Here is an 18,115-nt window from a genome sequence, read left to right on the forward strand (position 1 = left end):
TACCTGAACCTTTAGAAGGAAGAGGGCTTTACCTTGAGTCATCAGCTGTAGATGTCCCCCAAATACCTTGTGATGGAGGACAGCAGCATGCAAAGCAGGAAACAGCAACATGAATGAGAAGGGAATGTGCAGAAGGATGTTAATTATTTGTATCTCCCAGCCATGAAGGGTGTCCAGCAATCTTTGTTGATATCATGGATCAAGGAGGGGGGGAGGAAATCAAGATTATTTTCTATCACAAAAAAACAGGTTAAACAGTTGCTGATCTAGTAGACAGAAAAACAGGAGAGCTAAGAGGAGATCTTTCATACAGATGAAGGCCTGCAGATGCAGAGCCGCATCTCTTGGAGAATGTGCTCGGCCTGCCGCAGGAAGAAGGGGCGTTCGCATGCCGGTGTGCTGCGGCTCCCTCCGGTGTCCACCGCGAGCAAGAGCAGCAGGACACCTCCAGCTCTTTCTCTGCGGCTTGTCTGGTATGTAAAATACTGAACAGCTTCCCAGCCAGCAGTTCTGTCACCAGCACCATCGCCCCCATCCCCACCAAGCTCTCCGAATGGAGGGGTTCTGCTAGCACAAGGTGTCTACCCTCACCCAGCAGCTGGGGGAGAATGTCTTCCAGTTTGAAGGAAAAATTTAAAGCTCAAAAGTCATCAGCAGAAACTTCACCCAGTACTGGCTGTGGATCATGTGCTCTGTGGGAGATGGTGGTACATCAACACATTGGTAGACCAAAACGTTTGGCATCAATGAAAATTTCCAAATAAATGTGCTTAAAACTCACAAGGTCTTCAGGAAGTTTTAGTTATTCAGTTAAGCAGTAACAGGCTCAAATGACAACATAGAGGCGCAGAGAAAAACAATAACCAAACCAAGGTGTGTGAAAAATTGTCCAAACATACTGCTATGTGGACTTCCAGAAAAAGCCAAGGATCTGAGAGAATACCTCGAACTGGAGTGTGGTTATAAGTTCCATCACATTCTTTTGGTTGTTTAATGACCTGTTGAGCATTTCCAGTGGACTCAGTTTTAGCTGGTCCCTGAAAGTGGGAATGGTGGTGTCTTGTGCCAGTGAAACTGAGTAATGGTGCTTGGGTTCAAAGGGCTGCCCTGGTCAGCAGGGAAATGCTTAGCTTTCCCCACCCCTTCTGCGCCTCTTCTGGTATGGTCCACCACTGGGGCATCCTCCAGGAGTCTAGGAAGGGCCACAAATAAGAAGGAGCAGTCGTTTTCCTCTTGAGCACTGCCGCACCCAATGCTCAGCCACTCTCAGGTGAGAAGTGGTGGCTTCAGATGTGTCACGTGTGGGCCTCAAGGGTCTCGTTTGGCAGTGAGGACATAGTGAGCATTTCCTTTACTAACTGTGTATAAGGGACTATAGAATTTTATTTTTAGTTTGCAATTAGTTAAGAAAAAATGCTACCGGCATGAGCCTTAGGGGACACTGCTTTCCCCTACAAGGTTTCTGTCTTCCATTGCTGTATGAGGTAGGGAGCTGGGGTGATTTCCTAGCTTTCTCCTTGGATTCAGGACTCAGATTGTGTCTTGAAGCTCATCCAGTGCCTCCTCAAATCCAGCGGAGTTGTTACAGAAGCAGTAAAGGGAAGCCAGTGAAAGCAACAAGAGGGGGTCAAATCCACTGGCTATTTAGGAGCTTGCACCTCCCTCGATCATAAAATGCACCGTGCTTGGAGGCACAGGGGAGTCAGGAGGATGGCAGTGAAGGTCAGGTCTCATTCGTCGTCGTCGTCTTCCTTCTCAAGTTTGTGTCTCTCTCATTTTCCTACTTTTTAACTTTTTTTTTTTTTTTTCTTTCCATTCCCTGCCTTTCTCAGGCCAGAACGGCAGCGGCGCTGCCGGACGGGCCCCGTGGCCGGTACCTGTTCCCGTTCCCCGTGCTCCCTGCCCGCCCCGAGCCTGGTCCAGCGGGAAGCCCCGTCCCTCCATCCCGCCGGGAAGCGCCAGCGGGGCAGCGGGGTGATGTCACCGCTGTCGCTGCCCGCCGATGTCCTCCTGCCAGCCCGTCTGGCCGCCGGCCCCGGCCCCGCCGCCGGCCCTGCTCGGTCCCGCCGGGCGGAGAGCCGCGGGCAGCATCCGGGCGGGTCCTGCGGGAGAGCGGGATGCGGGCTCCGCAGTGTCCCTGTGCTACCACAGGCAGGCAGGGAAACAGGGAAGAGGACCGAAGGACTGGGGTGGGGAGAGGCAGCAGCTGAGTCGGGAAACGTGGCTAGAGGTAGCGGCTTGAGGAGAAGCTGCATAGAAGGGCAGGACGAAACGGGACACCAGTGTGCAAAGCAGACCCAAGAATCCATCCCTGGTGCTGGGCCATCCTGGGGGAATGGGAGGAGCCCCTTCGGAGGACAATAAACTCTGGAATGAGGGTGTGGGCTGCTCCTCGCTCCCCCCCTCATTCCACATGCATGATGATACCATATCCCTCAATCTCGCTGGCTTCTTGGGGTTTTTTCTTTCTTTCTTTCTTTCTTTTTTTTTTTCCTTTTCCCAGAAATTGTATTTTGAAGACAACCAAAAGGAGAACGTGTTCTGGGTGGGGCTGCATGTGATTTACCCAATAGCCAAAGTGGGGGGGCGCCGAAGGGGAAAAACAGAGCGTCTGCTGCTGAAGGGAGTGGAGGCTGAGGGCTGCAGTAAGTGATGGGGACCCTGTCTTTTCTCTCAGTGCTCCTCGAAATAACTGAAAAGTAGAAGAAAATTGAGGCAGATAACGGGGGGGAATCTTTTCTTTGCATGCTGAGGGTGTGTGCGGAGCAGGGCTTAGCCACCTGGATGGGAAAAGAGATGGGGGCTGGAGAAGGGAGATGAAAAGAGGAACAGAGCAGGTGGTGTTACCAGTTCAGTCCAGAATGTTTCAACAAATACCTGGAAAACTGGCGACATGAGGAGGGAAATAGGAGGAAGGCTGGGAAGACCAAATGGCCTTGAGAGGAAAATGGGGACAACAAGCAAAGTTTCTGAGGTATAGGGGAGGGTATACCAGTTTCTGCCTTAGCTTTCCTCTGTTCTCTCCTCCACTCCACAGGGATGAAGACTTCTGGAACCTGTATACTGTTTTGTCTCTTAACACTCTTCTTGTCCCCAGCTGGTGAGTCCTTATGCCCAGGGGAAGGATTTCTTCCCCATCTGGGCCCCATGGAGTTTCCTACACAGAATAATGCACAATGACCTAAGGACAGAGATATGTAGAGGGGTAGTGAAGGGGGAAGGACTGAACAGGAGAGGTAAGTTGGATATAGGATTGTAAGGAAAAAATTAGAAACTGGAAATGTTTTGCCATCTGTGACACTCTCCAGTAAGTACTGGGAGTCACAAGAGACAGATCCACAGCTTCTACTGAGGTATGTTATAGTAAGCAAAACATCCAGTTCAAGCTGGGAGAGAGGGTTAGGTGTGCTTTGTGCTTACTGCTGTACCACCTGTGTATGCATGATCTGCAGGGCATTTCCCAGTGCTCTGCAAAATTTATTCTGTCATAGTTGTGACGCATTTGCTGTCACTAGCAGTTCCTGCTGGAATGACCTCATTCCAAGCCACTCAGCTGCTGGGAGGTTTTGTAGTATTTGTACAGCTGTTTTGAGAGACTTCACCCCTGTAGTTCAGACCATTCTCTGCTTTTGGTGGTGGTGGTTGTTGTTATTCTGTTTTGTCTCTCCATGACTTTGTTCTTGTGGAGATACTTTGGCAAAAATTCAGATAAAATTTGTTCTTCAAAATAAAAGCACAACAAAAAAAAAAACAAAACAGGAAGGCAGCATCAGACATTATAGTCAGGAGACTCAGGACAGGTAGCGAAAGAAGATTAATTTCAGGAAAGGACAAAGCTTTGTCCAAGAAAGACTGTATGTAGGAGAGAGATGACTACCTATCACTTTCAAATCAGGTAATTCCAATACCCTCCTTGGTCCTCCCCTCATGTTGAAACCTGATTCTGCTTCAAATAGCACTTTTTCCTGTAAAGATGCACAATGGACGATGTCATGTTTATGACTGAGAAGCAGGGAGGTGAGGCATCTAAGAGATGAGCTTATAGGTGGACTATGGTTTGAAAGAGGGGGGAAAAAAAGGCTGTGGTTTTTATTATGCATAAAGGAAGCCTGAAAGGAATATTTCATACTTTTGTGTATTTTGTTTTAGCACTTCTCTTTGGGTTTGTTTGTTTGTTTAACTTGGGAAATAATAGGAATCACCAGCTGGTCTCTCATTGTTTCTTTTGATTTTGGGTAAGCTACAGATTTGGTGAGTTAGGGTTGCAGTTCTAGACCTCAAGGATGAATTTGCTGCAACTTGGATAAGAAAGTCCAATTGTTTATAAGGCTTATTTATTGGATACCATAGTAAATATAAATTGAAGTGATTGAAGGTGGGATAAGAAAATCACCCATTTTGTGTCCTTGCCTGGTATGCAGAGATTTCACTTCACTTATGTCCTTTTGTTTTAGAATTGGACTGGTTTTCTATTCAACTCCTAGGGGAAAACAAAATTCGTAATAGCTGACTTTTCAGTGTTAGAAAGGAGGGAGGAGCCTCCCTGTCTTTTCTACAGCTCTTCAAATCCAGCACTTCTGGCTTCTGCAATGGTTTCAGAATTTGCATCCTTCCTTTTGCAGGAGGAACAAATGAGAAAGGGCTCAACACCATTTTCTTCTCTACTTGTTACAATTAAGAGATTAACCAGAACAGGGAAAGTTGTGGGCTGTATTAAATTGTGTACTTAAGTTATTATACATGTCTGGCTCTCCCTGGGTAAATTGCCAGCAGCTGAGCCCTTGCTGGCAGCTGGGTGGGGAACAGAGTATCAGGGTCCAGCAACTCCTGTAATGCTGTGGAGCAGGATTATGTAGGGTCCCAAGAGACCCTCTGCGGCCTGCAAGTAACTGCCCTTGGAATGTGGAAGAACTATGACAAAAACTCCACACCTGATAGTTTTTACCCACACAGTGCTCCCTTTAAGAGCAGAAAGCTACAGGCTGAGTTCACAAGACCTAGTGGGATGTACTGATTTTTGGGCTGCACACATCCCTGCAGTGCCCCAGACCACTGGCTTTTTCCTGCCAACTCTTTCCTTCATCCCACCCCAGTTATGCAGACATTTCCCTCGTCTGTGGCTAGCAGGAAATATTTTCCTATTCCTGGCTGCTGTAAGGAAACAGCTCTGTCACCCTCTATATTTGAACAAACAAACAGTCTAGCCCAGCTTCAATTTCCACGTAGCATGCACAGCCAAGCCTTCATCGTTCCCCTTTCCAATTCACCCAGTGGCTGAGAAGGGAAAGATTATCTGCTCTGTGCTCCATACCCAGGCTGGATGATTTGCCTAAGGAGCTACAAAACCTGCAGTTTGCTTTTTACTGTACCAGTGACTCAATCCATGACCGTAAGTGAGTAATTTCCATTACTCAGTTTCCTCTTTTATGAAATAGAGATAGGGATTTTGCTCAGCTTCCAGAGCAGGAAGGCTACATGGATTTTTTTTTTTTTTTCAAAATGCATCAAAAGAGGTTTCAGAAGGGCAAAGTCTGGTAGCAGATCTGGAGGTATTTACTAACTTGTCCCTGTGCCTAGCCATGGAAGCAGCAGGGATAGGATCAGAACCCACTGTATCCACAACCCTTTAAACAGCAAACACAGCCAGCAGCAGTGGAGGCTGAGGCAGAGTGGAGAGCATTTCTCCCTTCAGCAGAGGGCAGTGGTGTCTCCTGGATAGATAAACATTAAAATTTCACAAAGCCTGCAGACTGTGAAAATCTGTTTTTCTTCACTCCTCTCTTTTCCTCTCTTGCAGACTGGTTTCCATGGATGGTCAATGGGCAAGAACCAGAAATTGTAGCTGGTGAGTATTGCAGACACATTAATGTGCTGCATTTTGCCCATGTGACCCAGTTGTCCTGTGGAGTTACAGCCTGTTTATTAGAAAATACTGTTCTTTGTTCCCTGGCCTCTGACATTGTGAGCTTACCCTTCAGTGAAGATTAAACAAGCTCTCCAAGACAACCTGCTAAGTGTTACATGCTCTTTACAAACAATTCTCTAGGATAGGGGTCCTGAACACTTAGCTGAAGGGTATGGAGCTATGTTCACAGTCAAGGGTTGTGGGAGACCCACAAAAGCTGGTAAGTCTTCAACCATTATATGCTTGGGGAAGTCTACTACTGCTCAGAAAAATCCTAGGGAAAATGGTGCACAAGCATCATGGTGAGGCCACTGGGAAAGGATATTGACTGGTTTTCTTACTGGCTTTGTTTTTGTTTTGTTTTTGTTTGCTTTATCCCTCTCGACCTTAATCCATTTCTGCGACATGGTAAGATAAAATGAGTGTACATTTGCATCATGCTTCAGCATCCAAAAGGACCACAAGGGCTTGCCTTTTCTTCAAACCTGAAGCCCCTGGCTAAGCTTTCAGACATCTCCCAGCTGTGATACTGTAATGTGTAATATCTGAGGTTTCCCAGAAAACTATTCAGAAGCCAGCCCAACACATGTCCTCCAAGCATCCTTTCCTTCATGCTTTACCTCTCCATCGCTACCCCAGCTTTGCTATCAGTTGCTTTTCAAAGAAAATCATCCAATGATGAATTTCTGCAATCAAACTAGGTCTTGGGAGTTGCCTCCCTCCTCCTCTGCTGCAAGAGCCCTCAGGACTTTCATTTCAGAAGACTTTCTTTCCCATCAAGATGCCAACAGTGGCCATATCTGAGAAGTCAGAATATGCAGAATATCCAGAATTCACTAAGGGTTGATAGAACATGTGCACTAAAACATTTGGTCCCAGGCCAGTCACCAGAAAAGGGAGTGGATATGGGTGGGTTGGGGGTACCGTGTTTGATTATGTATTTGCTGGGTTGGATCCCACTGTCTCATGAACCTGTGATGGCAGCAGAGGTATTCAAGCTGGCTCTGGCTAGCTGTGTAAGGGACCATGAAGTAAAGACAAGCTTTTTCAAGAACATTCTCTTTTCCAGGTGAAGTTAGCCCCGAGAGCAGCTCTGGTAAGCTCCCATTTCTTGGCATCCTCATGCTTCTTTTTCCCTTTTCACTACTCCTGCCTACACAGACCCAGAAATTCCCCATTATGCCCAGAAACTCCTCTTCCCACTTTTGACACATAGCCACATTCTTCCAGCATTTATGGCTGTCTGGGAGTCCTTTCTGTGCTCCACAAAGGGAGATGAATTTAGGGTGACTTAATGGTCTGTTCTCCAAGGAAATGCCAATCTCGTCTGGTGTACTAGGGCTCCCTGAAGATGTTTTCACTGCAGGAAGCCATGAAATTCAAAGCTCACACATCCTTGGCTTCCAGAGAAGGTGGCAGGAACAAAGAGACTAAATGATGAGGGTGAGAAATTGGACAGGTTCAAACTGGGACACAGGTTGTGTGTGTGTGTCTGCTGACAGGTAGCAGATGTGCTTCAGTGCTCAGGAGACACAGGTGCCAAAAAACCCCCTGAAAGTAGTAAAGCAAACCCTGAGCATTGTTGGGGTGGGGAAGTGGAGATTCTGTTCTTTCAGTAGTGTCTTCCGCACTGTGCCTGTGGCTGTGTCACAGGGGGCAGCAAAATGTCTGTGAAGGGAAGCGTAGATGGAGGACTTGGAAGATGAGCACTTAGAGCACACAGTGTATTTCCTTAGAGAGTGGAGACAGCCTCAGGAGAAGGACACAGAGCTGATGGGAGTGTAGGCAATTGCGACAATGGGCAATGGAGGAAAAGAGAGGCTCAAGAAGGAGCCTCCCCACTTTTTCCAACCCCACTCTGATTTCAAATCTGGCACCACTGGCCTTGGGGATGGTTTCTCTCTCTGCTGGAGAAGTCTCTCAAACACATCCCTCTGAGCTGGTGAAGACCAGGCAGGGCAGGGAGACGGACAACACATGTGGTCAATGCTATGGTTTAAAGAGAGGCAGCTATGCATGGCTGTTTCCGGGGAGTGTGCTCTGAGCGTAGGGGAACTCATCTGAGAGTGGTGTCTTGTTCTCTAGAACATCAGCTCCACAGTTTGTCCTCTGCCCTGACTCTGCTCATCAACTGGCTGCAGTATTTGTTGTGGGTCAGAGAGCCATGCAACAACACTGAAAGAGAAAAGTGGAAGCACAAGATTGTATCTACAAGATAGATGATCTTCGTGGTTGGGATGGGAGGTGAAGGCAACTGTGTTCAGTGTATGAGGCCTGACAGTCTGTAGGATGGTAGATAGGACTTAGTGTCCAGACCAAACTGGTGGTGATTGACCTACATCTAAAGGTTAAAAGACTAAAAGTGAAGCCTTTACAGCAGGCTTGGGCTTACTATTGAGGGATCAAGCAAAACTCTTCACAAAGGACGTGCCATTGGGACCCATCTTTGCTTTGCAGCATCCAATCAGCTCTAGCACCCCCGGCATATTTGCAGGGAAAGCCTGCAGTTACTCTGACAAATCAGATAATAACAACACTACAATCAGCATTGTCTATGAACCAGATGTGAGATGGCCACTGGTCAGGACTGGTGAGCTATCAGCAGAACACTGGCAGGAGGAAAGAGACTGGAAGCTCAAATTAAGATCTTTCAGCACATCTCTTTTTCCAGATGCAGCTGTCATACCACCTGTGCTTCTCCCTCCTGGTGAGTCTATTCTCAGTTTTCAGCCACATGTTGTGGACCCTCCTTCCCTCTCCTCACACAGTCGCTTGCACACTTGGAATCCTCCCTTCTCTGACTGCCCCTAAGCCCCACACCCAAAGGATTAATTCTCTTTAAGACACGTTTTGTCTATGCTTCTGGGCTGATACTATGGCATCTGAGCAGAAGTAAAAGTCCTCTGTAACTGCTGATATGAACTTGCACCTGGCAGTCAGTTCTCTGAACTTCTTTCCAGTTTGTTACTGGGTAAATTATAAAATGTACTAGTTTGCTGTGGCACAGGTGGGTTGCTTTATCAGAGGGAATAACAAACCAACCTCTTTTTGACCCCGTGTCATGGACATCAAAGAGCCAGTGGTCTTGGGATGCTGTTTCTTAAAGGTGTCACTGTTCCTTATGAAGGGCAGTCAAACTCCATCCCCTCTTGTCTAGATAAATGGTAATTACAGCAGCTAAAGAAATTTACCTGATCTTTTAAGTCAAAATGTTCTCACAGTGTAATTTTGAACAGTAGTGGTACTGCTTTATGGGAAAACTTAGGCAAATTTTTTGTGTTGTTGACTGCATAGCTGGCACTAGACTCACACTGGATTTGTGCCTTATGGTTTCATATCAGTAACAATGAAACCTTTTTCTACATTAGAAGTTACAATGGAGGGCTGTTGAAAGAGATTTCCAGGTATTTGTTTTGATTAAGCTGATGTCTAGGAAGGAATCATGGTAACTAACTAACTTTGCTACTCTCTGTCTTCCAGTTCAGTCTGACAGCGAAACGACAACGGCTTCATCAGGTGTGTTTTAAATTTGCTGCCTGCAAACTTCCCAGACCCACTTTCACCCACCCTTTTACCTCTCCAAGCAGGTTCTGGCTGGGTACGAAACTTTGTCTGCTGGAAAATTGCTTTCAATTGTTCGTTTAGTTAGAAGTACTGGAGAATGATGGTAGTGGAGGCTGAAGCCTTCTCCTGGGTGGCATGCCTGGGAAGGGAGATCAGCAGACCAGATACAATGGGTCAATATTGTGTCGGTGACCAAAACCTGGCATTTCAGAATGAAGTGCAAGAGAATCCATTGTAGTTAGCTACAGGGTTGATTGTCCAGAAAAGAAAGGAACTAGATTTTTGTCCTGGAATGTGATAATTGCACATCCATTAGAAACACGTCTTAAATATGCAACTAAAATTTACTTTTTGTTTATATGTGTCTGTCCCCTTTACAACATGTGCCTTCTGTATTCTGAGTGTCCAGTGGGCTTAGCTTATGAAGCAAGGGGATCAGAAATGTCGGTACCATTTTCCTCGTCTCTAAACCGCCCCCATCTCTCCCATGAGAGTGACAATAGAGGCTGGGATCCTTCCCTAGAAGCCTGGAGGACTGTACCTAGTGGTTAAGTTGTATCTGTGCCAGAATGAGTGCACCTGGCCATGATGCTGGATTGCACCTCCGTGTTTGTGTGTGTGTTCCCAGATTGTCGTGAGGAAAAGTTCCCTTGCACGCGCCTGTACTCTGTTCACAAGCCAGTAAAGCAGTGTATCAGCTACCTCTGTGTTACAAGGTAAGAAACCAGCAGTCCCTAAGAAAAGCCCTAAAAACAGCCCAGAAATGGTATGTCCTGTTCAGCAATTGTTCTCTTTGAAGATCAGATGCTTTCTCTGTGAACCCACTGGTGAGATGAATCCTATCCTCAGAGTGTCCTTTTACGGTGATTATTTAAAACAGCACAATGACTAGAGTCTGTGGCCTATATTGTAATCCATTTTTAAGGTATTTGGTCATTTCTAGGGCCATGAAAATGATCAGAGATATAGAGCACATCTCCTATGAAGATAGGCTGAGTTGGAGCTGGGGTTGCAGAAGAAAAGGCTCCAGGGAGAATTCATTGCAGCGCCCAGTACCAAAAGAGGGCTTATAAAAAAGAGGGAGAGCAACTTTTTACATGGGCAAATAGTGATAAGACAAGAGGGAATGGTTTTAAACTGGAAGAGGAGAGATTTAGATGTCAGGAAGAAATTCTTTACTCAGAGGGTGGTGAGGCACTGGCACAGCTTGCCCAGGAAGTTGTCAATGGCCCATATTTGGGAGTGTTCAAGGCAAGGTTCAATGTAGGGCTTTGAGCAACCTGATCCAGCGGGTGGCATCCCTCCCCGTGGAAGTGAGTTTGGAACTAGGTGATCTTTAAGGTCCCTTCCAACCTAAGCCTTTCTATGATTCTAAGTTTTCATTAAGTCTTTACAAAGATTACTTTGCTATTAAGCAGCCTTATTCTAGGCTAAGTAATCATAAAAACTTAGGATTTGCCTGCTCATTGGTGAATATAAATGTTTATTCCCTGTACCTCTTTTTTGTCTCTTTGTGTCCCTGGGCCTTCTGCTGTTGATCCTGGTGATCCCAAGTGTGCGTCGCATGTACATAATAAACAAGGAGGTATGCTCTCGCATTGTCTGCAAGGAGAACGAGGTCATGCAAGGTGAGTGGTATCACAGGCTAGCCTAGAAGGATAGCTGCAGCCATCTGATAGCATCTCCAAGCTAACTAGTTAGACCCTAACCCACATGTAGTAACTTCCCTGGACTTTGAAAGAGTTCTAAAGCAATGCAGTCTCGGGGCTAATACACATGCCATGATAAACAAACTGGGAAGTAGATATTGTACTACCAAGAAATATGATAGCTCTCTATTCCTCGATCTCGATCATGGTCTAGTAGTCCCAGACACACCCTTACTCAAAGTTGTACTCCGTTGAGGTTAAAGAGTATATCTCAGTATTTCTGTTCATGAATAGAAGCTGGATCCAATCTAGATTTTTTATGCATGCAGCAAAATACAAGTGGTTTTAATATGTAATGTACATGCATAAAGCCAGAAGGAAATTCATGAAAGCCTAAGGACTTGCTTTGCTTGCCTCATGTATATGAGGATTCAGCAGTTTCAACAGTTTCTGTAGATGCAGTGAAGGATGTTCTAACTGTTCTGCTGGTGAAGAATTCAAAGGAAGCTTTGATTATCTGTCAGCCTGTGTGTGTCTGCTTGTCTTCAGATGAGATCTGCCGCCAGCTGGCTGGCCTTCCTCCTCGACGTCTCCGCCGATCCGGGCAGCCCCTGCCTCTCCCTTGCAGAGAGCTCCTGGAGCAGCAGCGCAGGCCTGATGCTCTGTGAGCTACCCACTGGAGGAGAGGAAAAGGAAGAGAGAGAAGAGAAATTATCATCCACTACCTACAGTCCAAGACAAGTGCTTCTTGTTCATGATTTCCCCACCATTTCCTTGCTTCTATGCCTTCCCTTACATCCTCTTCTTCAGGTGCTGCAGTGCACAGAGTACTCTCTCTGCTAGTCTGTCATGGTAGCTGTTGTCATCTTTATAATCTGTTGCTGAAGGTATGGGATTCTCCCCTTTTCTCTCATACTCTGCCTGGCAGGCCATGAGATGCTCATTTCCCAGAGGTCCTTATAAATGTGCTGCACCTTCTCTTGCTTTGCCCCTCAAGAGACATAGAAATGGGGACAGGACATAGTCCTCTCCAATGGTGTAGATGCCCTAAGCTGCATCTCATCTCACCTTTATGCCCTAGGACTCCTGCCCTAGATTTCTTGCCTGACATGAGTGTGAGCTCGGATGTGGTTGGTCAGCCTGAGCCTCTCCGATTCTCCTGAGCCACTGTTGTGTGATAGCACAGTCTCCTCCTTGTGTCTGCTGGCCTCAGGGAAGTGACAGAACTGGGAGATGAGCTGTCCTGAACCCAAGGCAAACCTCATTGTCCCTGGATGGCAACAGATCATTTATAACTACCTCTGGGAAGTTCTTTGTCTCAAGCCCATTGCCTCCCTCACGCACGTCTTCTACCAAAAGGAAGAATTCTGGATTTAGTATGGCATTATACTTTTCTCAAGAAGATTACGTTGGAACAGAGTGCTGCCTCTTCTACTCCTCCTCCTCTCCTCTCCCCTGTTCTTGTCCCTCCCTTCCCACTGAAGACATCTCTTGATGCCCATTCCAGGCAAGTTCCAGGGAGCAGTAATTATGGCTGCCTCCACTCCTACACCCAAGAAAGCCCATGAAGAACCTGTGTGGCCTGACATTACTGATAACTTGCAATGAATTATCTTGTCCTGGTGTCTTGTCTGGGTCTGGCTACCTCCACACTCTCCAGCTGCTGTGCCTGCTTTCAATATCTCCAGCTGTGTTCCTACCTCCTGACCTGGAAGCTCCTGCACAAAGCAAAAGGGGTCACAAACTGGAATCGGATGTGGGAATAGAATCATTATCTGGGATCCCTGTTTATCTGGGACCTGGGATTTTCCTGCAGAATCTCTGACTGTGCTGACCTGCACAGAGCCAGGTGCTGATGGGGAAGGTAAACATATCTGCAGGTATAAGCACTTACACAGGCCAGCCTGGGCAGAAGAATTCACTGTGGTAGCACTGGATGTCTGGTCTGCTCAAGAACTTTGTTTTCTAGATATATAGAGAACATTACCAGCTATATGGGCAGTTTTCATGATGAGACTGGGTAGGGTAAGTGGGGAAGAGTAGTCTGAATTGTATTAATCACTCTGTGTGACTTTTAGGGGCATGATTCTGAGGGGCACGGGAGCACTGCAGCAGAGGATCAGCAAGACCCTGTCTCTAGGATCTCTGTGTTGTTCCCAAGTAACTGAAAGCGAGTTTGCTAGATTAGGCATTCACTCCCCTCACATAATAAACTCTTCTGCTGAACAGAGACCATTCAGCCTTGCAGGAGCACTGCCCTGCTGCACAGAGCCAGGGTCACACAGTATTGGGGACAGCTTGCTGCACGGAGGCAGACGTCTCAGAAAAAAAGAAGAACAATTAGTGTAGGACCATGTCGCCAGGACCTGCATTCCTGCTGTGTGCAACAAGAAACTGGTTACATCCTCTGTGTAGGGGAAGACACCCTGCATGGACAGATTCCACATGAGGTCAAAATTAGCCCTAGATGGGCTAAATCTCTCTATATTAATCCAGTATACAGGAGAGAGAATTCCAAATTACACAGTGACTAGAATTTTGTCCCACATATAGGAGCATTGCACCCCTACTCAGAAGATGATGCTACTCCCAAGTACTCCAGGCTCATGAGATTAGGAATGAAGGAGAGTGCACATTTCTGTAGAGAGGAGGGTACTGAGAGCTTGATCTCAAAGACATTCAAGCCACTGGCAGCCACGGGCTTCCATGCTGGGATACCTGTGAAAATTGCCTGTGTGGAGGAAGGTAGGATGGAGATGAGATGTTAGAGCTTGGAAATTGGACTAGGCCAAGTCTCCACTCTGTATTTAGAGGTGAATATACATTGCTATAGATACATAACTGGGTAACATAGCTACTGTACAGCATATAGAAATCTAACTTTCATACAGGTTGGGAAGTGGTTAGAAGTCTTTCTGTTGCTTGCTTTCAGCAGGGACAGGAAGAGGTGCTCCTGTTCAGGGGAACACTGTTTTAATGCTAGAGTCTATATAATCCATATTAAAAGAAAATTTATTTCTTGTTATTCTTGGCAACTCTCATGTGTTTGGGTTTATTTGTCTCTTGCTGTGTTTCTTCCAGATTTGTGGGGAGACTTGATTCCAGATAGAGCCTATCATTTGGAACCTTTTACTCCCTGCTAGCCTAGTCCTCTGCTGTCACCCTCCTTTCACTCATGAATCACAGGTCTTCCTGGAAACTCTTTTTTTTTCTAGAGAAACATAACATTTTCTTCAGCATGTTTTACCATGTATAGCTGTGCTAGATTTTCCTGACAACTGGTAGCTGCTGAAGACAAGGATAACTCCTCCCAGCCCATGAAATTTTTGCTGAGGACACATCTTTTCACTGTGCATGTGCCATGACTTCTGGTGGAAAATTAACAGCTTCAAATAAAATGGCAAGATGACTGAAATAAGAGAAAAGCTGTAATAAATATCAAATAAGCAGAGAAGAATTGGTTCACTACAAGCCTTTAACTCAATAATGGGAATAACTGAAAGACTACATTAAAAATTACACGTCTAGGTCAAAAGGATTAGGAAAATTCGCTTTTCATTGATTTTCTGACTTTGGCACAGTTTCATCAGGCACTGACTGTACATCATATTTTGGTTGAAAAGGTGGAGCACTAAGACATGGGAGACTGAGCAGTGTCTTCATGTACAAGTAGTCAAGTCTGCATTTAGATGGTATTTCTAGAACAAAAGTGGCTGTGGGCCAAATTACCCATTAAGCTGCCTCTGAGAGTGCCCCACAGATTTTCAGGACTAAACTACACAATGCAGGTTATTGCACAACACTCTCCTCTAGAATCAATGCCCCTTCCTGGCTGAAGCTCTGGTGTCCCGGTCTCAGACTGCTGTGATGGATACAGCCTAAGCCCCAGTGGCTGGAGATACTGCTCCCACCTACACAGGCCAGACCCTGTTCTGTCTCAAGAGCTCTTAGCCTTTGCAGTGTTCCTGTACTGGCACTTTCCCCTAGCTGTGTGAGCCAAGCACAATATGTGCCATCAACTTTTTGTAATTCAGCTTATTCTTCCTTTTCCTTTCAGTACTGGAGTCTGCCCACACTTCATTAGCACTTAGCCCATACACAGATTTATCTCCCCTGCCTCTCCAACCTGAACTGCCATGGTATCTGGGCAGTGCCTTCTCTTGCAAGCCAGGGAAGTGGTTTTAAATACAGCTCCAGCTAGGTGTGCTGCTCATGCAGTTGGGCTAGCCACAAAGAAAGCTGAGAGAGACCTGTTTTTAGAAGCATGTCTCTGCATTTGTGGCTGAATATTCATAACCTTTCCTGACCTGGAGAGAATGTTAGATGCCCTGCAGTCACTTCCCACACAATGGCTGTTCCTTCTCCTTTGCTGGTACAGCTCCCCAGTACCGACCAGTGTGACCAGTTTGAAGGCTGCTGTTTCAAGCCAGTGCTCTGATGCTGCTCCCCAGTTTGAAGCAGTGCCTCACCGCTGGGTGTATGGAGCTAACAAGCAAGGGGGGGCTGTTGGAAGCAGCTGCCATGTCACCTAGAATCTCCACATTGCCTGAATCTTGTCCACAAGAGCCCACAGAGTGAACAAAGTGTGTTGACATCGGGCACTTCAGCTTGGAAGGATCCCTCAAGGAAGTACTGCTGGCTGCTGTGTGGGCTTGTCCTTCACAGCGGGGACTGGTCCTTGCCACCCACCCAAAAAGAGCACCTCGACCAGATAAAGAATAGCTGGGTTGAAACCAAAAGGGATTTTAGCTTAAATTTTTTTTAAAACATTGTTTGGGTGGTTTTTTCCCAGAGGTATTAAAGGTACACAAACCTGGCCCATGGCACCGTATGGTCTGACATTGTTTTACAGTGTACATTTGTCCAGTTGTGAACAGCCCCTTGACTGGGGCACAGGAAATCTGAATTCCAGTTCTGAATCTCTTCACCCCCTGCTCTCTGATCTTTAGCATATTGCTTTTTTCTCTCTGGTCCCTGCCATCCTTAGCCGCTGTAATGCAGCAAGTTGGAATAAACTCCCACAAAATAGAGAGCTGGATTTTAGTCCATTAAAAAAAGTTATTAAAAAAAGCGATGGAAATATCACAAAGGTATTTGATTGTCTACTTTTGCTATTAGTGTAAATTAATTTTTCAGATAAAAACGTGTTCAGTAATATAAATTATATCAGTTAAAATGCAAACAGCATGTACTTGTTGCTAGTATGCTGAGGTATATTAAAAAAAGTGAAGTGGTAAAAACATTACATTCAGTCAATGAATAAATTATCTATCAGAATGCTATTCGGGGCATTTTACTAAGATTGCAATTTCCATACAAATACAGCTGGTCACAAATTAGCAAAATGTGTAATAGAAAAGCATATGTAATTCAATGTGTCTAACTAGTAAGTCATGTCACCTGCTTAAACATAAGGTTAAGCTGAATATAAACAGGTGAAGCTGTGCATTTTTTAAAATAAATGTGGATCTGGAGATAGTGTATGTTTCCAGGTAGGATCATAGATAAACTTACATTGAAACTTAGCATGCAGAGCTAACTTCAAAGCTACTCAGATTGCTCAGAGCCTTGTCCAAGTGAATTTTGAAAAATTCAGCAGGGGATGGAGAATCCACAATTTGTTCTAATACTGCACCACGCTTAGGATGGAGAATAGTTTCCTGATGTCAGATCAGAAATTTCTTTAATGCATCTTTCATCTTCTGCCTCTGTTCTTTTTGCTGTGCATCTCTGAGCAAACTCTCTCCCCTGCAATATTGCTGCAGACAGCTGAAGAAAATACAAGAAACTTTTAATTAATACAAAGCATGAGTTTTACTGCTAAACAAGGCATTAAAATTATTGAAATCAATTCTCTTCCTTTGGGTAAATTGTGTTGAAAAATGCACAACATGACAAAATATCAGTGGTTCAATTAAAGGATTTGGAGTCTGTGTCCCTGCAGCAGGCCACTTTTTCTATGCTCACACAGCATCTACTTCTTGTGCACTACCTTCTCACCCTGAGGTCACTTTCAATTTCTCTGCATTGCGTTTGGTAGCCTTGGGTTTCACTGCTTTGCCCTTAGCTGGATCTTTGCCTCTTTTGCTCTGTCAGTTTTCATATTGTGTAGCTATTTCTTGGCCATGCTGGTTGCCAGCTTCTTGCCTTTCCTTGGGACATCTTTCACAGCCACAGCTGACCAGGGCTTCTTGGCAGTGCCAAAAGAGGACCAGGTGGGTCTTGGCCTTTGCTGCCTTCTTGGCACCTTCAAAAGCGTTTCTTTTCTGCCTGGTGCAGTGTGAGTGTTGTTGCTCCTGAGACTCTCCGTGCTGTGGTGACCAGCAATTTTCTCATCAGGTCTGCTTGAGCCCATCACTGTCATCACACACCATCTCTCTTGGCTCCATTGTCCATCAGCTGCTCTCTTTGTAGTCTCTCATTGGTTTAGCTTAGGAAAGGCATCTGAACTCTTTGTAGTCTCTGCAAACTTCTTTGCCATTTCTGTTCCCTGGGAATCCCCAGGGTCACTGCTTCACAATATTTGCTCTTCCGATCTAAAAGATTTTCTGGCCTTGTTCCCAGTTCTCCAAACTGGAACAGGACCAAGCTAGCCACCTCTAAGTAAATTTGCCTGTCCCTTACCTGTACCTGCACGGAAATAATAGAAGAGAGGAGTGGACCTGGTGTCCCCATGTTGAGCACAGACTGGACAAAAGGAAATTACCTGGCTGTGTATGTGAATGCAAGACCAAGAGATGCTCATGAGGACGTCCTGCCAAGGAAATCTGTACAACTGCAAGGTACTCAGCACATGACTGATAGCCAAGGAACATGCTATACGCTATTTTTTAATGAACTCCCAAGACTTCTCTCTCAGTCTCTCCAACAAAGTACTTCTCCAAAGACAACAGGGAAGTTAAAATCAGGATTTACCAGCCAGGCCCCAGGTGCAAGCTCTTTTTGCACGGAGTAGCACGAGCTGCAGCACTGCACAAACACGAGCTAATCACAGGCA

The 18,115-nt window shown here is 45.8% G+C and overlaps 1 protein-coding gene across 1 annotated transcript; it reads left to right on the top strand.

Annotated features, from left to right (window-relative positions):
• Positions 1-2,395: 2,395 nt before the first annotated feature.
• On the top strand, positions 2,396-14,153 carry MFAP5 (microfibril associated protein 5). Its single transcript, XM_042024260.1, has 9 exons — positions 2,396-2,645; positions 3,038-3,100; positions 5,798-5,845; positions 6,975-7,001; positions 8,577-8,612; positions 9,386-9,421; positions 10,098-10,185; positions 11,024-11,097; positions 11,668-14,153. The coding sequence occupies exons 1-9, from the start codon at positions 2,414-2,416 to the stop codon at positions 11,784-11,786; spliced, it is 723 nt and encodes a 240-aa protein (XP_041880194.1). The 5' UTR covers positions 2,396-2,413; the 3' UTR covers positions 11,787-14,153.
• The last annotated feature ends 3,962 nt before the right edge of the window (positions 14,154-18,115 follow it).

Source organism: Corvus kubaryi, unplaced genomic scaffold, assembly GCF_017639235.1.
Source record: "Corvus kubaryi isolate FWS band 111438036 unplaced genomic scaffold, C.kubaryi_AGA036_p1.0 37260, whole genome shotgun sequence".
Classification (NCBI taxonomy): Eukaryota; Metazoa; Chordata; class Aves; order Passeriformes; family Corvidae; genus Corvus; species Corvus kubaryi.